Source organism: Sturnira hondurensis, unplaced genomic scaffold (genome assembly GCF_014824575.4).
Source record: "Sturnira hondurensis isolate 20B ecotype Veracruz unplaced genomic scaffold, ASM1482457v3 Scaffold0016462, whole genome shotgun sequence".
Taxonomy (NCBI): domain Eukaryota; kingdom Metazoa; phylum Chordata; class Mammalia; order Chiroptera; family Phyllostomidae; genus Sturnira; species Sturnira hondurensis.
This window is the reverse complement of record NW_028089093.1, coordinates 5286941-5301181: the sequence shown is the minus strand read 5'-3', so window position 1 is coordinate 5301181 and position 14241 is coordinate 5286941. Positions and strand designations below refer to the sequence as shown.

The window sequence follows — 14241 nt, the reverse complement described above, 5'->3', positions numbered from 1 at the left end:
ACAAAAAATTAACAGTAAATGCAATAGATGAAAACAAAGTCAATTTAAAAAAGTATTCCTAATGTCCACCTTCCAGATCAGCAAAAACAATCCAAAATTGGAAAAAAAATTGGGTAACTGTTTAGAAAAATCCTTCAAGAATACAATTATTATTTTCTTAACAATGACTTGCAACTTTAAACATAATTATATTTTTCTGATCATTTAGCAAATATTACCCAATATGCTTTCCTGCACAAATCTCTCCTCCCCAAATTGTTCTCTGTTTTTTTCTTTCCAACACAGAGAATTTGTAAAGGGGAGAGGGTACTGTTTATTTTGGGAAGATAAAAGAGAGTCTGCTAAAATAAGCAGACTCTCTTTTATTTTGAGGAAAATAAAATAAGCAGACTCTTTTATTTTGGGGAAAATAAAATAAGTCTGCTAAAGTTTGAGAAGAAAAAACCCAAATTAAAAAAGAAAATTAATCAAAGTTGCAACACACTCTGGAGAGAAGGCTTAGGTTGCAATTCTACCTGGACTTTCAACTGATTGTGTGTTTTCCATAAGTAACTCAACGCCCTCACCTTCACATTTTTGTAATTTGTCAAAAGCAGAATGTGCGCTTTCATGCGGTGGTTATAAAGAACAAAATGAGAGAACGACTTTGGAAAGTTTAAAAGCACTGAAAAATATAAAACACTATTACCCATGCACGTCACTTTCTAAAGAACTGGTAGAGCTACAGGAACAGAAAAGAAAATCAAGACATTGATTCATTTATAAGCTGCCATGAGGTGTCAAAATACTACAATGATTCATTGCATTTCCTTGGTAGACTTCACTTTTTAAAAGAAATTCTCAGGTTAAAAGCAGTTTAATTTAGAATCAATTCTTTAATTCTTTAACCCAATGAATCATTTAAAATGGAGAATATTCAAATTTGACTCTATTATAAACGTAAGTTTCAAAGTTTGATTCAGGCCTTCCCTATGAAACTAGGGTATATAAAGCAGTAACAAGTTTGACAGTGCTTATACATAAAATGAAAATAGAAAGAAGGATGCAAGAGAAAAAAATATTTTCTCCTACTAGGAGAACAAAAAAGTGAATACTAAATCAATAAATGCTTTATGCCCAAACATGTAAAACACTTTTCTGTTGGATGGTCTGAGTCCCCACCATCTTCACCCACTACCCCCATCTCTTTAGAAGTATCACTCACTGTGCTTCTTTTACAACTGTTGGTCCACGGGACCATCAGAGAAACCAGAAAGTCAATGTTGAGAGACAGGACAAAGTCACAGACGGCTGGGGCGAGCAAGGCCAGAGCCCTACGGGATGCCTGGGTGTGCTGTGAATTCCGGGCAAAGAGCATTTTAGACGGAAAGGACAAGCAGCTGAACCTGGTTGTTTTGGTTTTACTGACCAGTGAGCAGGAAGCTTTCCGGTTTCTTCTGCTTTGGGGATTGTCTTACCAGGCAGGGCAGCACTGGCAACATGTAAGAATTTGGATTAATTTTTTTTAAGAAGTGGTGTCTTGGACTCTAAAATATAATGCATTGCCTGGGGGTACAACTGGGATGAACTATGAGTTATTAGTGTCCTCTTTTAAATGAATCACTTTACTTAAAGTGGACTCTACTCGGTTCATATTAAAAATTTGTGGAGAAGAATTTTTTTTCTTTGGGACTACTATGACTTAACACTCAATCTATCATTCATTGTTGGGATAGTTGGCTTATTTCACTTAGCCCATGATCTACAAGTCCATCCATGCTGTCATAAAGGGTGCAACTTTCTTCTTTTTACGGCTGAGTAGTATTCCATTGTATAAATAAATGCCATACGATTTCACTCATGTGTGGAATCTAATGAACAGACTGAACCAACACGCAAAATAGAGACAGACTCATAGATAGAGAGCAGGCTGACAGCTCTGTGGGGGGTGGGGGGTGAAGGTATAGGGATCAAGCGAAAAAGAAAAAAGACTCATGGACATGGACAACAGGGGGGATTGCAGAGTTGGGGTGTGGGTAGAGGTGGAAAAGAGTATAAGAGGGATTAATGGTAATAGACAAAATACAATAAAAATAAAACTATATTTAGAAAGTAAAAAATTAAGTTGTTGGGGTAGCTAATAAAGCAGTGTAAAATTGTTTTTGCTTAAGCTCTGTTCAAAATCCAAAGTTAAAACAAATCCATCTACGTTGTCAGTGCATTTCTAAACCTCCCAGAGTTAGTCACATTTGATCTACGGTGATTCTATGTTGTCCCATTTCTAATCCTCCCAGAGTTAGTCTCAGGATGCTGGGGGGAAAGGCCACAGCCTTGCACACCTAGAACACTTCTTCTGTGGTAGTGCACGAATGTTGCTGAGCTGCTTTCATGTGGGGTTTTGGTAGGTTTCTTGAGGTTCCCAGTCTTGGGGGTCTTAAGACTGACATCCTCTGGGATGGGTGATGTTCCGGACCTGCTGCTAGCGACTCTCTCAGCTTTGGCATCTCAGGGAGGCCAGCCTTTCTCTGCTGACGATGCCCTGTCATTGTCAGAAACCCCTCTTGTGCAGGGTCCATACAGGGCACTTGCATCTTGCTCCAATTTTGTTCGCACGAAGACTGAAGAGCATAAATCACTTTCAACCGGGCTTGAACATAAGGTATTTTGACCCACAGCTCTTAGGTCCAGGGATCTAAAGTTCTACCAGTCTCCTGCAAAAGCCTCCCTTTCAAAAGACTACCTGGGGTTGATAACCAAAAATCAGCACCCGATCAAGACCTGGACCAACTACATTAACGGGCACTCCCTAGTTCTTTCTATCTTTCAACTCTGTATTTTCTACAGTGAAATAAATACCTGGCAAAACTTTAGCAACCTTATTTCAAAACTGATCTTAAAATGTTATGATTCTTCTGTGATATTTTTCTACCATGTGTTAAGATTACTCATTAGTATCTGAATTGCACACTTTTAATAGTTCTGTATTAGAGTTTTCTTGGTTCTTGCTCAGAGCAAGTTTTCATTGCTTTCCCTTTTGTGCATAATGCCTTTATATGCCTACTTACTGTTTAAAGTTATATGACAGTATTTGGTTTTAATCTTTGCAGTTCTATTGCCTTCTTTAAGTTAACTTATACAGATTTAGATATCTATTACTTGTCCATAAATAGTACAGAGGAAAAAGAAAACAAGGAATTGCCCTGGCAGGCCTGGCTCAGTTGGTTGGTGTGTCATCCCATAAACCAAAAGGTCATGAGTTCGACTCCTGGTCAGGGCACATACCTACATTGCAGGTTTGGTACCAAGTCAGGACACAAATATCTCTCTCTTTCTCTTTCTCCCTTCCTTCCCTTCTCTCTCAAATCAATAAGCATGTCCTTGGGTGAGGATTAGGAGAGAAAAAAAGGAAAAGAAAACAAGGAACTCATTTAACCAATAATCACTCTTTTGCTCTGACCAACTTAAAATAGATAGACTTTGGGCTTTCATAGCTCTTCCCCAAAGACCAAAGGAAACACTATACTAGCATCCAATAACTCTAGCAGACTATAAGTCAGAGCCTGCGCAATAATCCCTGGCACACAGAACCACTGAACACCACCAGGACTGTGAAACATCCGTTTTCTGGCAGACAATATTCTCAGAGGCTACACTTACAATGAAGATGAATCTGGAATGTGAAGGAGGTTTTGGCAAAATGATTTTAGACTGATTTATAAACTACCCAAGTGATTAAATATCTTAGTAAGTTTTTGAGAGATTGGGGATGCTCATTTTTCCTCTCACTCAAAACATTAATAAAGAAAACTGTATTGGAGGAAAGATGACTCATGAAAAGAAGGCACCAGTGATAGGCAGATCAGTTGAGTTATCCCAGATAAATGTGATATTTGCCTCTGCTTAGCACACGTCTTTGGAAATCTCTGCCTAAAAGGAATTGGAGGAAAAAATAAACAAAAAGATCAAAACAGGATGCCAATGAAAAGAACAACAGACACAGTCGGAAAAGCATTCCATCTCGTCTGTGCCACTAGCCGGCTAGACAGTGTGGGTGTCTTCTGTGTGTCCTACTGTGTCTAGTAAGCGGGTTGGACGTGAGGGTCTCCAATGTGCTATGGCATCTCTACCCTCAAAGTAAAACCGGTTCCCTCTGTTTTCTAATAAGCTCTTTTTATAACCTTTTCCGTAGGAGACATTTCTCATTTTTGAAAGAGCACTTTGGGCGCAATGCTTAGGTCTAATTATTCCTGACGAAAGGAGAACCTTCAATTCCTCTAACCACCTACGATCGTGATTAGAGGTTTGGGAAGCCTTTTGGGCAGAGGCGGAGAGGCATTTATTTGGGGGTATTAGAGCTCTGTTGTGTTGTCAATATATTCTTTGGACAAGGTACAAGCGCCACTAGATGATCTCAGAAGTCCACTCCGGCTCTCAGATTTCATCTACCACAGAACCATGCTGTTACGTTTTTATCTAAAATGCCTCACACCCCCCAGGCACTTCGTGGAATTAGAAACCAGCAGCATTTGCCAGACCAGACACAGGCTGATGTTCCCGATCGCAGCCCTAGTAATTGGCTGTTCTCTCTGAATTCCACACGAAATACAAAGAACACATATTTCTCCCTTTCTCGTGCCTCGTTCACTGTCTGTTAAGAGTCTTGTTTTCCCAGGGCTGGGCGTCTTATGACATTTTCCCAGGTTACTACGATACAGAGCCCCAATCAATACTACTACTGCCAGTTGCCTTTGCCTGGTTTGCCGAGATTCTTGGCCAAGATGCTACCTGTAGACAGAATCCTTTGTGACCTGCCAGTCTTGCTGTTGAGGCTTCTTGATCAGCATGAGAGACTTCTCAAGGCAATTGCCTGGTTAGCACCTTCCTCTCTCTCCTTGAGAATTTAAAGCTCCCACAGCCCCCCAGAAATGCTGGTTAAATCCTCTTCAAAAGTAGCCTGCGTATCTGGCTTAGTTAACAGTTCTTTTTCATTAGGAGGAAATCGCAAATTTTTATTCAGCCTTGCAGCTAAAGACAATTCTAATTATCACAGAACAAGCTTCTATTGCTCCTGTTCTGATCCCAGAGCTCCCCCTTGTGCCCTGATGGGAAATTGATTCAAAAAAGAACTAAAGACCCACAATACAGATTCTGGGGTTCAAGCAGTTCCCTGAGGTGGTGGTCCTCAAACTTCGGTGTGCATCACAAATATAAAATAAAGTTTTATCAAGATATCAGTGAAGAAATCCACCCTGTAAACCATGACATTTTAAAATAGCTTATCAAAAAACTAAAATGCAGGACAAAGTTTCAGTATCTGTCTCAGGGGAAAAAAAGGCAAATCTCTAAAACATGGATTAAGACCAATGCTTCTCAAATAGACACCCCAAAGTATTCTGTTGCAAGTGATCTTGAGAAACCCTTGAGAAGGCAGTTACTTCCCTAAGGAAAAAAACTTGCTACAGGCCAACTTTCCTCCCTTCACAACTAAAAAAAGCAATTTCTAGATACCATCATTTAACATCATTAGACTATATTTTTACTATTACTTTAAAGAATCAAAACCCACCTTGGGATTGTTAGAGATACATATTCTCTAAAGGGCGGGCATAGTCTTTCAGCCACATTATCTGCTTAAGTCTGAGATCTGGAGGAGGCTTCAGAAGTCACCCGTGCAGACCCGTAGAGACTAGACTCAGGGGGGGTTTATTGCTAGGTCCAAAAAGGGCCTCAGAAATACTCAAGTAAAAAGAACAAGCATCTAAACTCAAAGCCATATGGTGGGACATGAGAGAACAATGAAAGAAAACTCAGAACACACCTTCTCATTAAAAAAGGGTGGTTTGCTGCCTCACCTTTAGCATGGATGCTGGCCCAGGGATCTTCCACCACATGACACTGTGGTTCCGAATGAACCACCCCACGATGCGCTTCAGTGGTATCCGGGTTACTTTGAGCTTAAGGCAATTTTAGCATCAGGCTCAAAAAACTTTGGCCCCTCCCTTTAACTACTATCTATAGAACAGGGCCAAGTCCTATTTACTAAAGCTCCGCTCTTGTCATCCTGCAGTGACCGCTTTGAAACCTCCAAGGTACATTACCTCATCCCCAGGTCAAGATGTCTTATATGCCTCTGTCCCCCTTTCTGTCTTTTAACCTCTTCTGCATGGGGATCTCTGACTCTCTCATGTATGTGGGGTTCCAACGCATATGTGTGCATTAGGTACAGTTATATCCTCTTGCTAATCTGCCTCATGTCAATTTGATGACTAGACCAGCCAAAAAATCCTTGAGGGCAGAGGAATGTTTTTGTTTCTCCCCCACAATCCCGATGTAACATGAGCAGGATAACTTAATATCTCTAGGGTTACTGTGAAACTATCAAAAAACAAGATTAAACCGATCATTTCCTTTCAAAAAATGTACACTTTGCTAGCTTGATGAAGGGAAACCTGGGACTTCCAGGCAAGATGGTAGCACAGGAAAATGTGCTACTTGCCTCCTTCCACAACCACATCAAAATTACAGCGAAACTATGGAACAACCATCATTCAGAAACACCTGAAATCTGGCTAAATGCAAGTCCTACAACTAGAGAATTAGCCACATCAAGATTGGTAGGAGAGGCAGAGATGGGAATGAGATGGTCCTGTACCCATAGCTGGTGGATAAAAATTCGGAGGAGTATCTCAGCTGCAGAGGCCTCCTGAAGAGTGAGGGGTCCCAGCCCCACACCAGAACCCCACACTAAGGCTCCAGAGCCAGGGAGAGAAGTCCCCATAATTTCTGGCTATAAAAACCAACAGAGATTGAGGCTGAGGGAGACAGAGGGCTTCAGGAATCCCAGGCAGTTCCTCTTTTTCGAAATATATTTTATGATTATGCTATTACAGTTGTCCCATTTTTTTCTCCCCTCTATTTGCCTCCACCCTGTACCCCCACCCACTAGCATTCCCCCTCCCTTTAGTTCATGTCTGTGTGTCATAAATATAAGTTCTTTGGCTTCTCAGTTCCTAAACTACTCTTAACCTCCCCCTGTCTATTTTGTACCTACCATTTATGCTTTTTATTCCCTATACCTTTTCCCCTATTCTCCCCACCCCATCTCTCCCCACCAATAACCCTCCATGTGATCTCCATTTCTGTGACTCTGTTCTTATCCTAGGTGATGGCTTAGTTTGTTTCTCTTTTTGTTTTTTTAGCTTCAGTTGTTGATAGTTGTGAGTTTGTGGTCATTTTACTGTTCATAGTTTTGGCCATCTTCTTTTCCTAAGGTAAGTCCCTTTAACATTTCATGTAATAAGCTTGCTGATGATGAACTCCTCTAACTTTACCTTATCTGGGAAGAACTTTATCTGCCCTTCCATTCTAAATGATGGCTTTGCTAGGTAGAGTAATCTTGGATGTAGGACCTTGCCTTTCATTACCAAATACTTCTTTCCAGCCCCTTCTTGCCTGCAAGGTTTCTTTTGAGAAATCAGCTGATAGTCTTATGGGAACGCCTTTGTAGGTAACTGTCTCCTTTTCTCTTGCTGCTTTTAAAATTCTCTCTTTATCTTTCATCTTGGATAATGTAATTATGATGTGCCTTGGTGTTTTCTTCCTTGGGTCCAACTTCTTTGGGACTCCTCTCTGAGCTTCCTGGACTTCCTGGAAGTCTATTTCCTTTGCCAGATTAAGGAAGTTCTCCATTATTTTTTTCAAATAAGTTTTCAATTCCTTGCTCTTCCTCTTCTGGCACCCCTATAATTCAGATGTTGGAGTATTTGTTCCTAAGCCTCTCATTTTTTAGAATTTTTGACTGTTCATTCTGCTCGGGTTGAATGTTTATTTCTTCCTTGGGCTCCAAATCATTGATTTGAGTACCCATTTCCTTCCATTTACTGTTGGTTCCCTATATATTTCTCTTTATTTCACTTTACATAGCCTTCACTTTTTCCTCTATTTTGTGGCCATACTCAATCATTTCTGTGAGCATCCAGACTACCAGTGTTTTGAACTATGCATCTGATCAGTTGGTATCTCTTCATTACTTAGTTCTATTTTTGGAGCTTTGATCAATTCTTTCATTTGGGCCATATTTTTTTTTGTTTCCACATGCCTGTTACATAGTATGGGGAGTTTTATGTATTTGCCAGAGAGGGCAACCCACAGCTCTGCTTTGTGGTACTGTATGTGGGGGAAGGGTCCTGCTTCTCCCAGGAAGTAAGGACCCTTACTGATGTAAGTCCTGCTTTGTGGGGTAGGCTCCTACACGGCTGAAATTCCACAGTGGTCAGAATGGGTGATTGGGGAGGCTATGTCACTGGATTCTACAGAATACCTACTACATTAGGCCAGTCTACCAAATGTGGGAGACGTTGCAGCTCTACCTAATACAAAGAAACAAACACAAGGAGGCTGCCAAAATGAGGAGACAAAGAAACATGGCCCAAATGAAAAAACAGAACAAAATTCCAGAAAAGGGACTAAGTAAAATACCCTGGCCAGGTAGCTCAATTGGTTGGAGCATCATCCTATATATCAAAAGATTATAAGATTAATTCCTGCTCAGGGTACACTAGGTTTTGGTTTCAATCCCCAGTCAGGGCAGCCAATCAATGTTTATCAATGTTTCTCTCTGACATCAATATTTCTTTCTTTCTCTCTCTCTCATCAATAAACATCCATGTGTGCAAATTTAAAAAAAGAACTAAGCAAAATGGAGACAAGCAATCTAGTAAGTGCAGAGTTCAAAACATCAGTTATAAGGAACTTAGTGAGAACCTCAACAGCATAAAAAAGGACCAGTGAGAAATGAAGGATACACTAACTGAAGTGAAGAAGAATTTACAGGGAGTCAACAGATGAAGCTGAGAATCAGTCTGTGGTTCAAAGCATAGGAAGCAAAAAATACCTAATCAGAACTGCAATGAGAAAAAAGAATTTTTTAAAAAGGGGTCAGTACTTCAAGGAGCCTCTGTGACCTGAAGTGTACCAACATTTGCATTATGAGGGTGCCTAAAGGAGAAGAGACAGAGCAAGAAATTGAAAACCTATTTGAAAAAATAATAGGAAACTTCCCTAACTTGGTGAAGGAAATAGACATACAAGTTCAAGAAGAACAGAGAGTCCCAAACAAGTTAGACCTGAAGAAGACCACACCAAGACACATCACAATTAAAATGCAAAAGATTAAAGACAAAGAGAGAATCTTAAAAGCAGCAAAAGAATATGAGTTAGTTCCTTATAAGGGAGCTCCCATAAGACTGTCAGCTGGTTTCTCAACAGAAATTTTGCAGGCCAGAAGGGATCGGCAAGAAATATTCAAAGTGATGAAAAGTAAGAACCTATAACCAAGATTACTTTAGACAGCACAGCTATCATTTAGAATCAAAAGATAGATAAAGAAATTCCGAAATATAAAAAAGCTAAAGGAATTCATCACCACCAAACTATTCTTACATGAAATGTTAAAAAGTCTTCTTTAAGAATAAAAAAGATAAAAACTATGAGCAACAAAATGGCAATAAGTACATATTGTCATTTGTACAATATGACAATATGTGAACAGTATGTCATATATATATATCTGTCATATATATATGACAGAAAAAATTGACTCTAAAAATGCAAAACAAACAAATGAGCAGAACAGAAAGAGAAGCATAGATACAGAGAACATTTTGATGGCTGCCAGATGGGAGGGGGGTTGGCAGAATGAGTATAAAAGGTAAAGGAATGAAGAAGTACACATTGGTTGTTTCAGAATGCCCATGGTAGTGCAAAGTACAGCATAGGGAATATAGTTCATAGCATTCTAATAATTATGTATGGTGTCAGATGGGTCTGAGATTCATCAGGACCATCACCTCGTTATGTAATGTCCAATCACCGGGGTGTGTACCTAAAGCTAATATAATAATGTAAGTTGACTTAAAAAATAAAAATGACTTTAAAATGGAAAAAATAAAATAAAATCCACTTAAGATCCCCAAAATCTGCAAAATCAATAATCTACATACTGAACAATTAATAACTATGAAAAACATCAGGAGACATTAAAGTGTCACTCATGCCATGAAGGCAATCTTTATTTAAGCTGTCAGTATTTCTGAGTCCATGAAATTGCTTACTTTCTTTTAGTGTTCCCACACAAAGTGAACTATATTAAACAGATCTAGAGTGTGGTCAGTTGTTGCCTCAATGCCAATCCAGTTAAGTGAACTGTAGTATGTATGTAAGTATGTGTGTGTTCTGTAGGTTAAGTATGTATTCTGTAGGTCAGACTCTACCTTAGTGATTTCACCAACATTTATCAGCAACTCAAAAGTTAGAAATGGATCATACAAATTATGTACCCAGGCCCCATTGCCTTACAGAGAAAGAAACTACAACTTACAGGTTAGATGACTAAATCTAGATCACCCAAATAATTCATTGGTGATAAAGAAATGTAACCCAGTAAAGTTTCCAATCCAGCTCTCAAAGAAATTAAGGCAAAACAGACAGAATAAATACAAGGATACAAACCATATAACTATATATTGCTTAAAATTTTTTAAGAGATTTAGATACTCAGGCAAACAGGGTGAGAATAGGTCATTGAGGAGACTGGGAAGTCCTGAGAAGGGCCTCTAAACAGGCTCAGCACATCACAACAACAAAAATCTACAGATTCTTCTGTCCTCTTTCTGCTTTACATCCATAGATGTTATGTCGCAAAATATTAAGATTCTAGAGTTTTGCTTCCTCCTAATAAATACAAATGTAAACAATTATTTAGGAATAAGAATACCTAGGGACTGAAATCACACCAGTTCCTGGTTTAGTAGGATTACATCTCATTTTCACAGCGGTTGATCGGCCATTAACACAAGATGTTGTAGCTGTAGAAGACCTATTGTAAAGAAAATATCATTTTATAAAGTACATATGAAACAGATTACAAAGATAAAAATATCCTGCATGTAACTCCTATGCTATAAAAACAAAAGAAAAAGAAAAATGTATCAAAGTTCACTAATTTAGAATTTTCTTGGGTGCTGATTGATTTTATTATTTTTTAATTCAATCTTTCTTATATTTTTCCACTATCATGTAGTCCCCTATACTCCCCTCTGTCCAGCAATCACCACCCTGTTGCCCTTGTCCATGAGTCCTTTTTCCTTTTTGCTCTATCCCTCCACCCTCTAAACCCCCTACCACTAGCTTTCATACAAATGATGTCATCTACTTTGAAAAGTTGACTATTTCCCCAGGTAAAGTGATAAGCTACAATGAAGAACTTTAGTAAAGCTTTTATAATTATAATCAAAAGAAATTTTGAAGGAAAAATGTCATATCCACTCAGGCTGATATTTTGGCATATAAATTACAAATAAGTACTGCCTACATAATAGAGTCTACTGCCTAATTTAAAATATCATATGTATAAGAGAAATTATATAAGGCCTTCAAACTATTCCATGTTTCCTACTTTTTACTTAATGACCAATTACTGCTTGTTAACTATAAACTACTATGCTAGCACCCTGAAGTGACATTTACTTAAAAAAACTGTAAAGGGAAACAGCATTTTCACTTACTTATAAAAGAAATGCACGTCTGGTATTCGGCTTGGTGAGACTGGGAACATATCTTCTTTTATATTAATATTTTGCAATGTGGTTTCAATTGTCACTCCTAGATGATGATAAAAAAGATACTATTAAGCCATCTGGGACCATTAAGTTTATTTAGTCTCTGTATATCTCAATAAAAATAGTTTTACTTTGACACTGTCACTTTACAAGAAATATTGTATTAAATTAATGTATTCATGGTAAAAAATAAGAAACTTTCCAAAGTCTCTGAAAAAAAAAATAAAAGATTTCTACTCCCTAGCTTTGTAATTTCATTTAAGTCACTTTACTTTGCTGGGTCTTATGTCCTGAATTTTTATTTAATTAAAATATGTTTTATTGATTATGCTATTATAGTTGTCCCAATTTTTCCACATTTCCCCCCCCTTTACTCAGTACCCCCATTCCTTCCAGCAATCTCTTCTTAGTTTATGTCCATGTGTAAGGCATATAAGTTCTTCAGCTACTCCATTTCCTATACTGCTCTTAACATCCCCCTATCTATTTTATACCTACCAATCTATGCTTCTTAATTTCTGTACCTCTTCTCCCATTCTCTCCATTTCCCCTCTCAGCTAATAACCCTCAACTTTCTCCCCATATCTAGATTCTGTTCCTGTTCTGCTTGTTTGCTTAGTTTAGTTTTGAGATTCGTTTATTGATAGTTGTGAATTTATTGCTATTTTAAGGTTCATAGTTTTGATCTTCTTTTTCTTATATAGTTCCCTTTAACATTTTATGTAATAAGGCTTGGTGATGATGAATTCCTTTAGTTTTACCTTGTCTGTGAAGTACTTTATCTGCCCTTCCATTCTAAATGATAGATTTGCTAGATAGAGTAATCTAGGTTGTAGGTCTTTGCTCTTCATCACTTTAAATACTTCTTGCCAATCCCTTCTGACCTGCAAAGTTTCTTTTGAGAAGTCAGCTGACAGTCCTATGGGAACTCCTTTGTAGGTAACTATCTGCTTTTCTCTTGCTGCTTTTAATAGTGTCTCTTTATCTTGAACCTTTTTCATTTTAATTGTGATGTGTCTTGGTGTGGTCTTCTTCAGGTCTAACTTGTTTGGGACTCTCTGTGCTTCCTGGACTTGTATGTCTATTTCCTTCACCAAATTAAGAAAGCTTTCGTTCATTATTTTTTTCAAATAAGTTCTCAACTTCTTGCTCTTCTTCTTCTGGCACCCATATGGTTCAGATGTTGGTACATTTAAAGATGTCCCAGAGGCTCCTTAGCCAATTCTTGTTTTTGTTTTGTTTTGTTTTCATTCTTTTTTCTTCTTGCTGTTCTGACTGAATGCTTTTTTCTTCCTTTTGTTCCAAATCATTGGTTGAAACCTGGCTTCATCACCACCACTGTTGGTTCCCTGTAGATTTTTTATTACTTTACTTAATGTAACCTTCATTTCTGTCTGGGTCTTTTTTATGCTGCTATAGTACCCAGTGATTTAATTGAGCTTCCTGATATCCAGTGTTTTGAACCCTAAATCTGATAGTTCACTTATCTCCATTTCATTTAGTCCTTCTTCTGGAGTTTTTTTCTGTTCTTTCAGTTGGGCCATGTTTCTTTGTCTTCTCAACTTGGCAGCCTCCCTGTGTTTGTTTCTGTGCATTAGATAGAGCTCCTTTGACTCACTGTCATAGTAGCGTGGCCTGTTGTAGAAAAGCACACCTGTAATTGGTATGGAGTGGGGCCTTAGGTAATCACCATGGTGGGGCAACCTGTTTCACTGCTTTGTGGCTCTGCATGGGAGAGAGCTTAGAGAGGGGACAATGCTGATGCCTGGCCTCTGGAGATTTTCCTAGGAGTAAACTGTCTCCCAGCACTGTCCCTGTTGCCAGTCACTTCATCTTCTCCCTGTATGTCATTCGTGCCCTTCCAGCTATTGCCCTGATGCTGAATCCCAAATGTGGTGGGTCTGCATAAGTCCTAAGACCATTACAGGCCCTTTAAAAGGAATCTCCCCAGGAAACTACAGTTTCTTCCACCAACACAACCCCCACTGGTTTTTACAGCTAGAAGTTATGGAGGTTTATCTTCCTGGTGCTGGAACCTGGGGCTGGATGGGCTGGTTTGGGGCTAGGATCCTTTCATCCCAAGGTATCCCTCCTGATTTTTAACTATCGCACATGAATGTGGGACCACCTTTTCCACATCTCTGCACCTCTCTCCACCACTCTACCTCTCCCCACCTCTCTGACTCTCCCACCCTCCTACCCATCTGGATGAATGTGGCTTCTTCAAATTCTTGGTTGTCAGACTTCCATACAGCTTGATTTTCTTAAGAATCTGGGAGATATTTGTTATGTAGTCTAGTTGTAATTTTTGCTGTAGTTGTGCAAGGAGGCAAAGCATGTTTACCTATGCCTCCATCTTGAACAGAAGTCCAGATGTTCATTTTTATCCTACTGAAAGTCATCCTTCACTACTTGGAGGTCATACAGGAAGAAGCTCTGACAGTGTAGCAGAAGAAGGGCCAGAAAAAGAGACAGGGCACTGAGGACCAGTAAAAGACTTTTAGACAGAGGTGCCTTGTAAAGGCCACTGGAGCCAATGCTGCAGAACATGACTCCACCTGACCTGGAGTCCCTGTGGGGGGACTAGAGGGTGGGGAAAGCAGAGGCAGAGGGACTGGTGACCACAAAGGTGCACTCCCAGTGG

The 14241-nt window shown here is 39.1% G+C and overlaps 1 protein-coding gene across 1 annotated transcript in view; it reads right to left on the bottom strand.

Moving 5' to 3' along the window:
• Window positions 1-14241, bottom strand: part of ELAPOR2 (endosome-lysosome associated apoptosis and autophagy regulator family member 2) — a 186556-nt gene that overhangs the window by 22719 nt on the left and 149596 nt on the right. Inside the window, exons 17-18 of the mRNA XM_037066138.1 lie at window positions 11544-11640; window positions 10754-10855 (exon numbers count right to left, since the gene is read on the bottom strand). Coding sequence (XP_036922033.1) covers window positions 10754-10855; window positions 11544-11640 — 199 coding nt within the window. The remainder of the gene's footprint in view (window positions 1-10753; window positions 10856-11543; window positions 11641-14241) is intronic.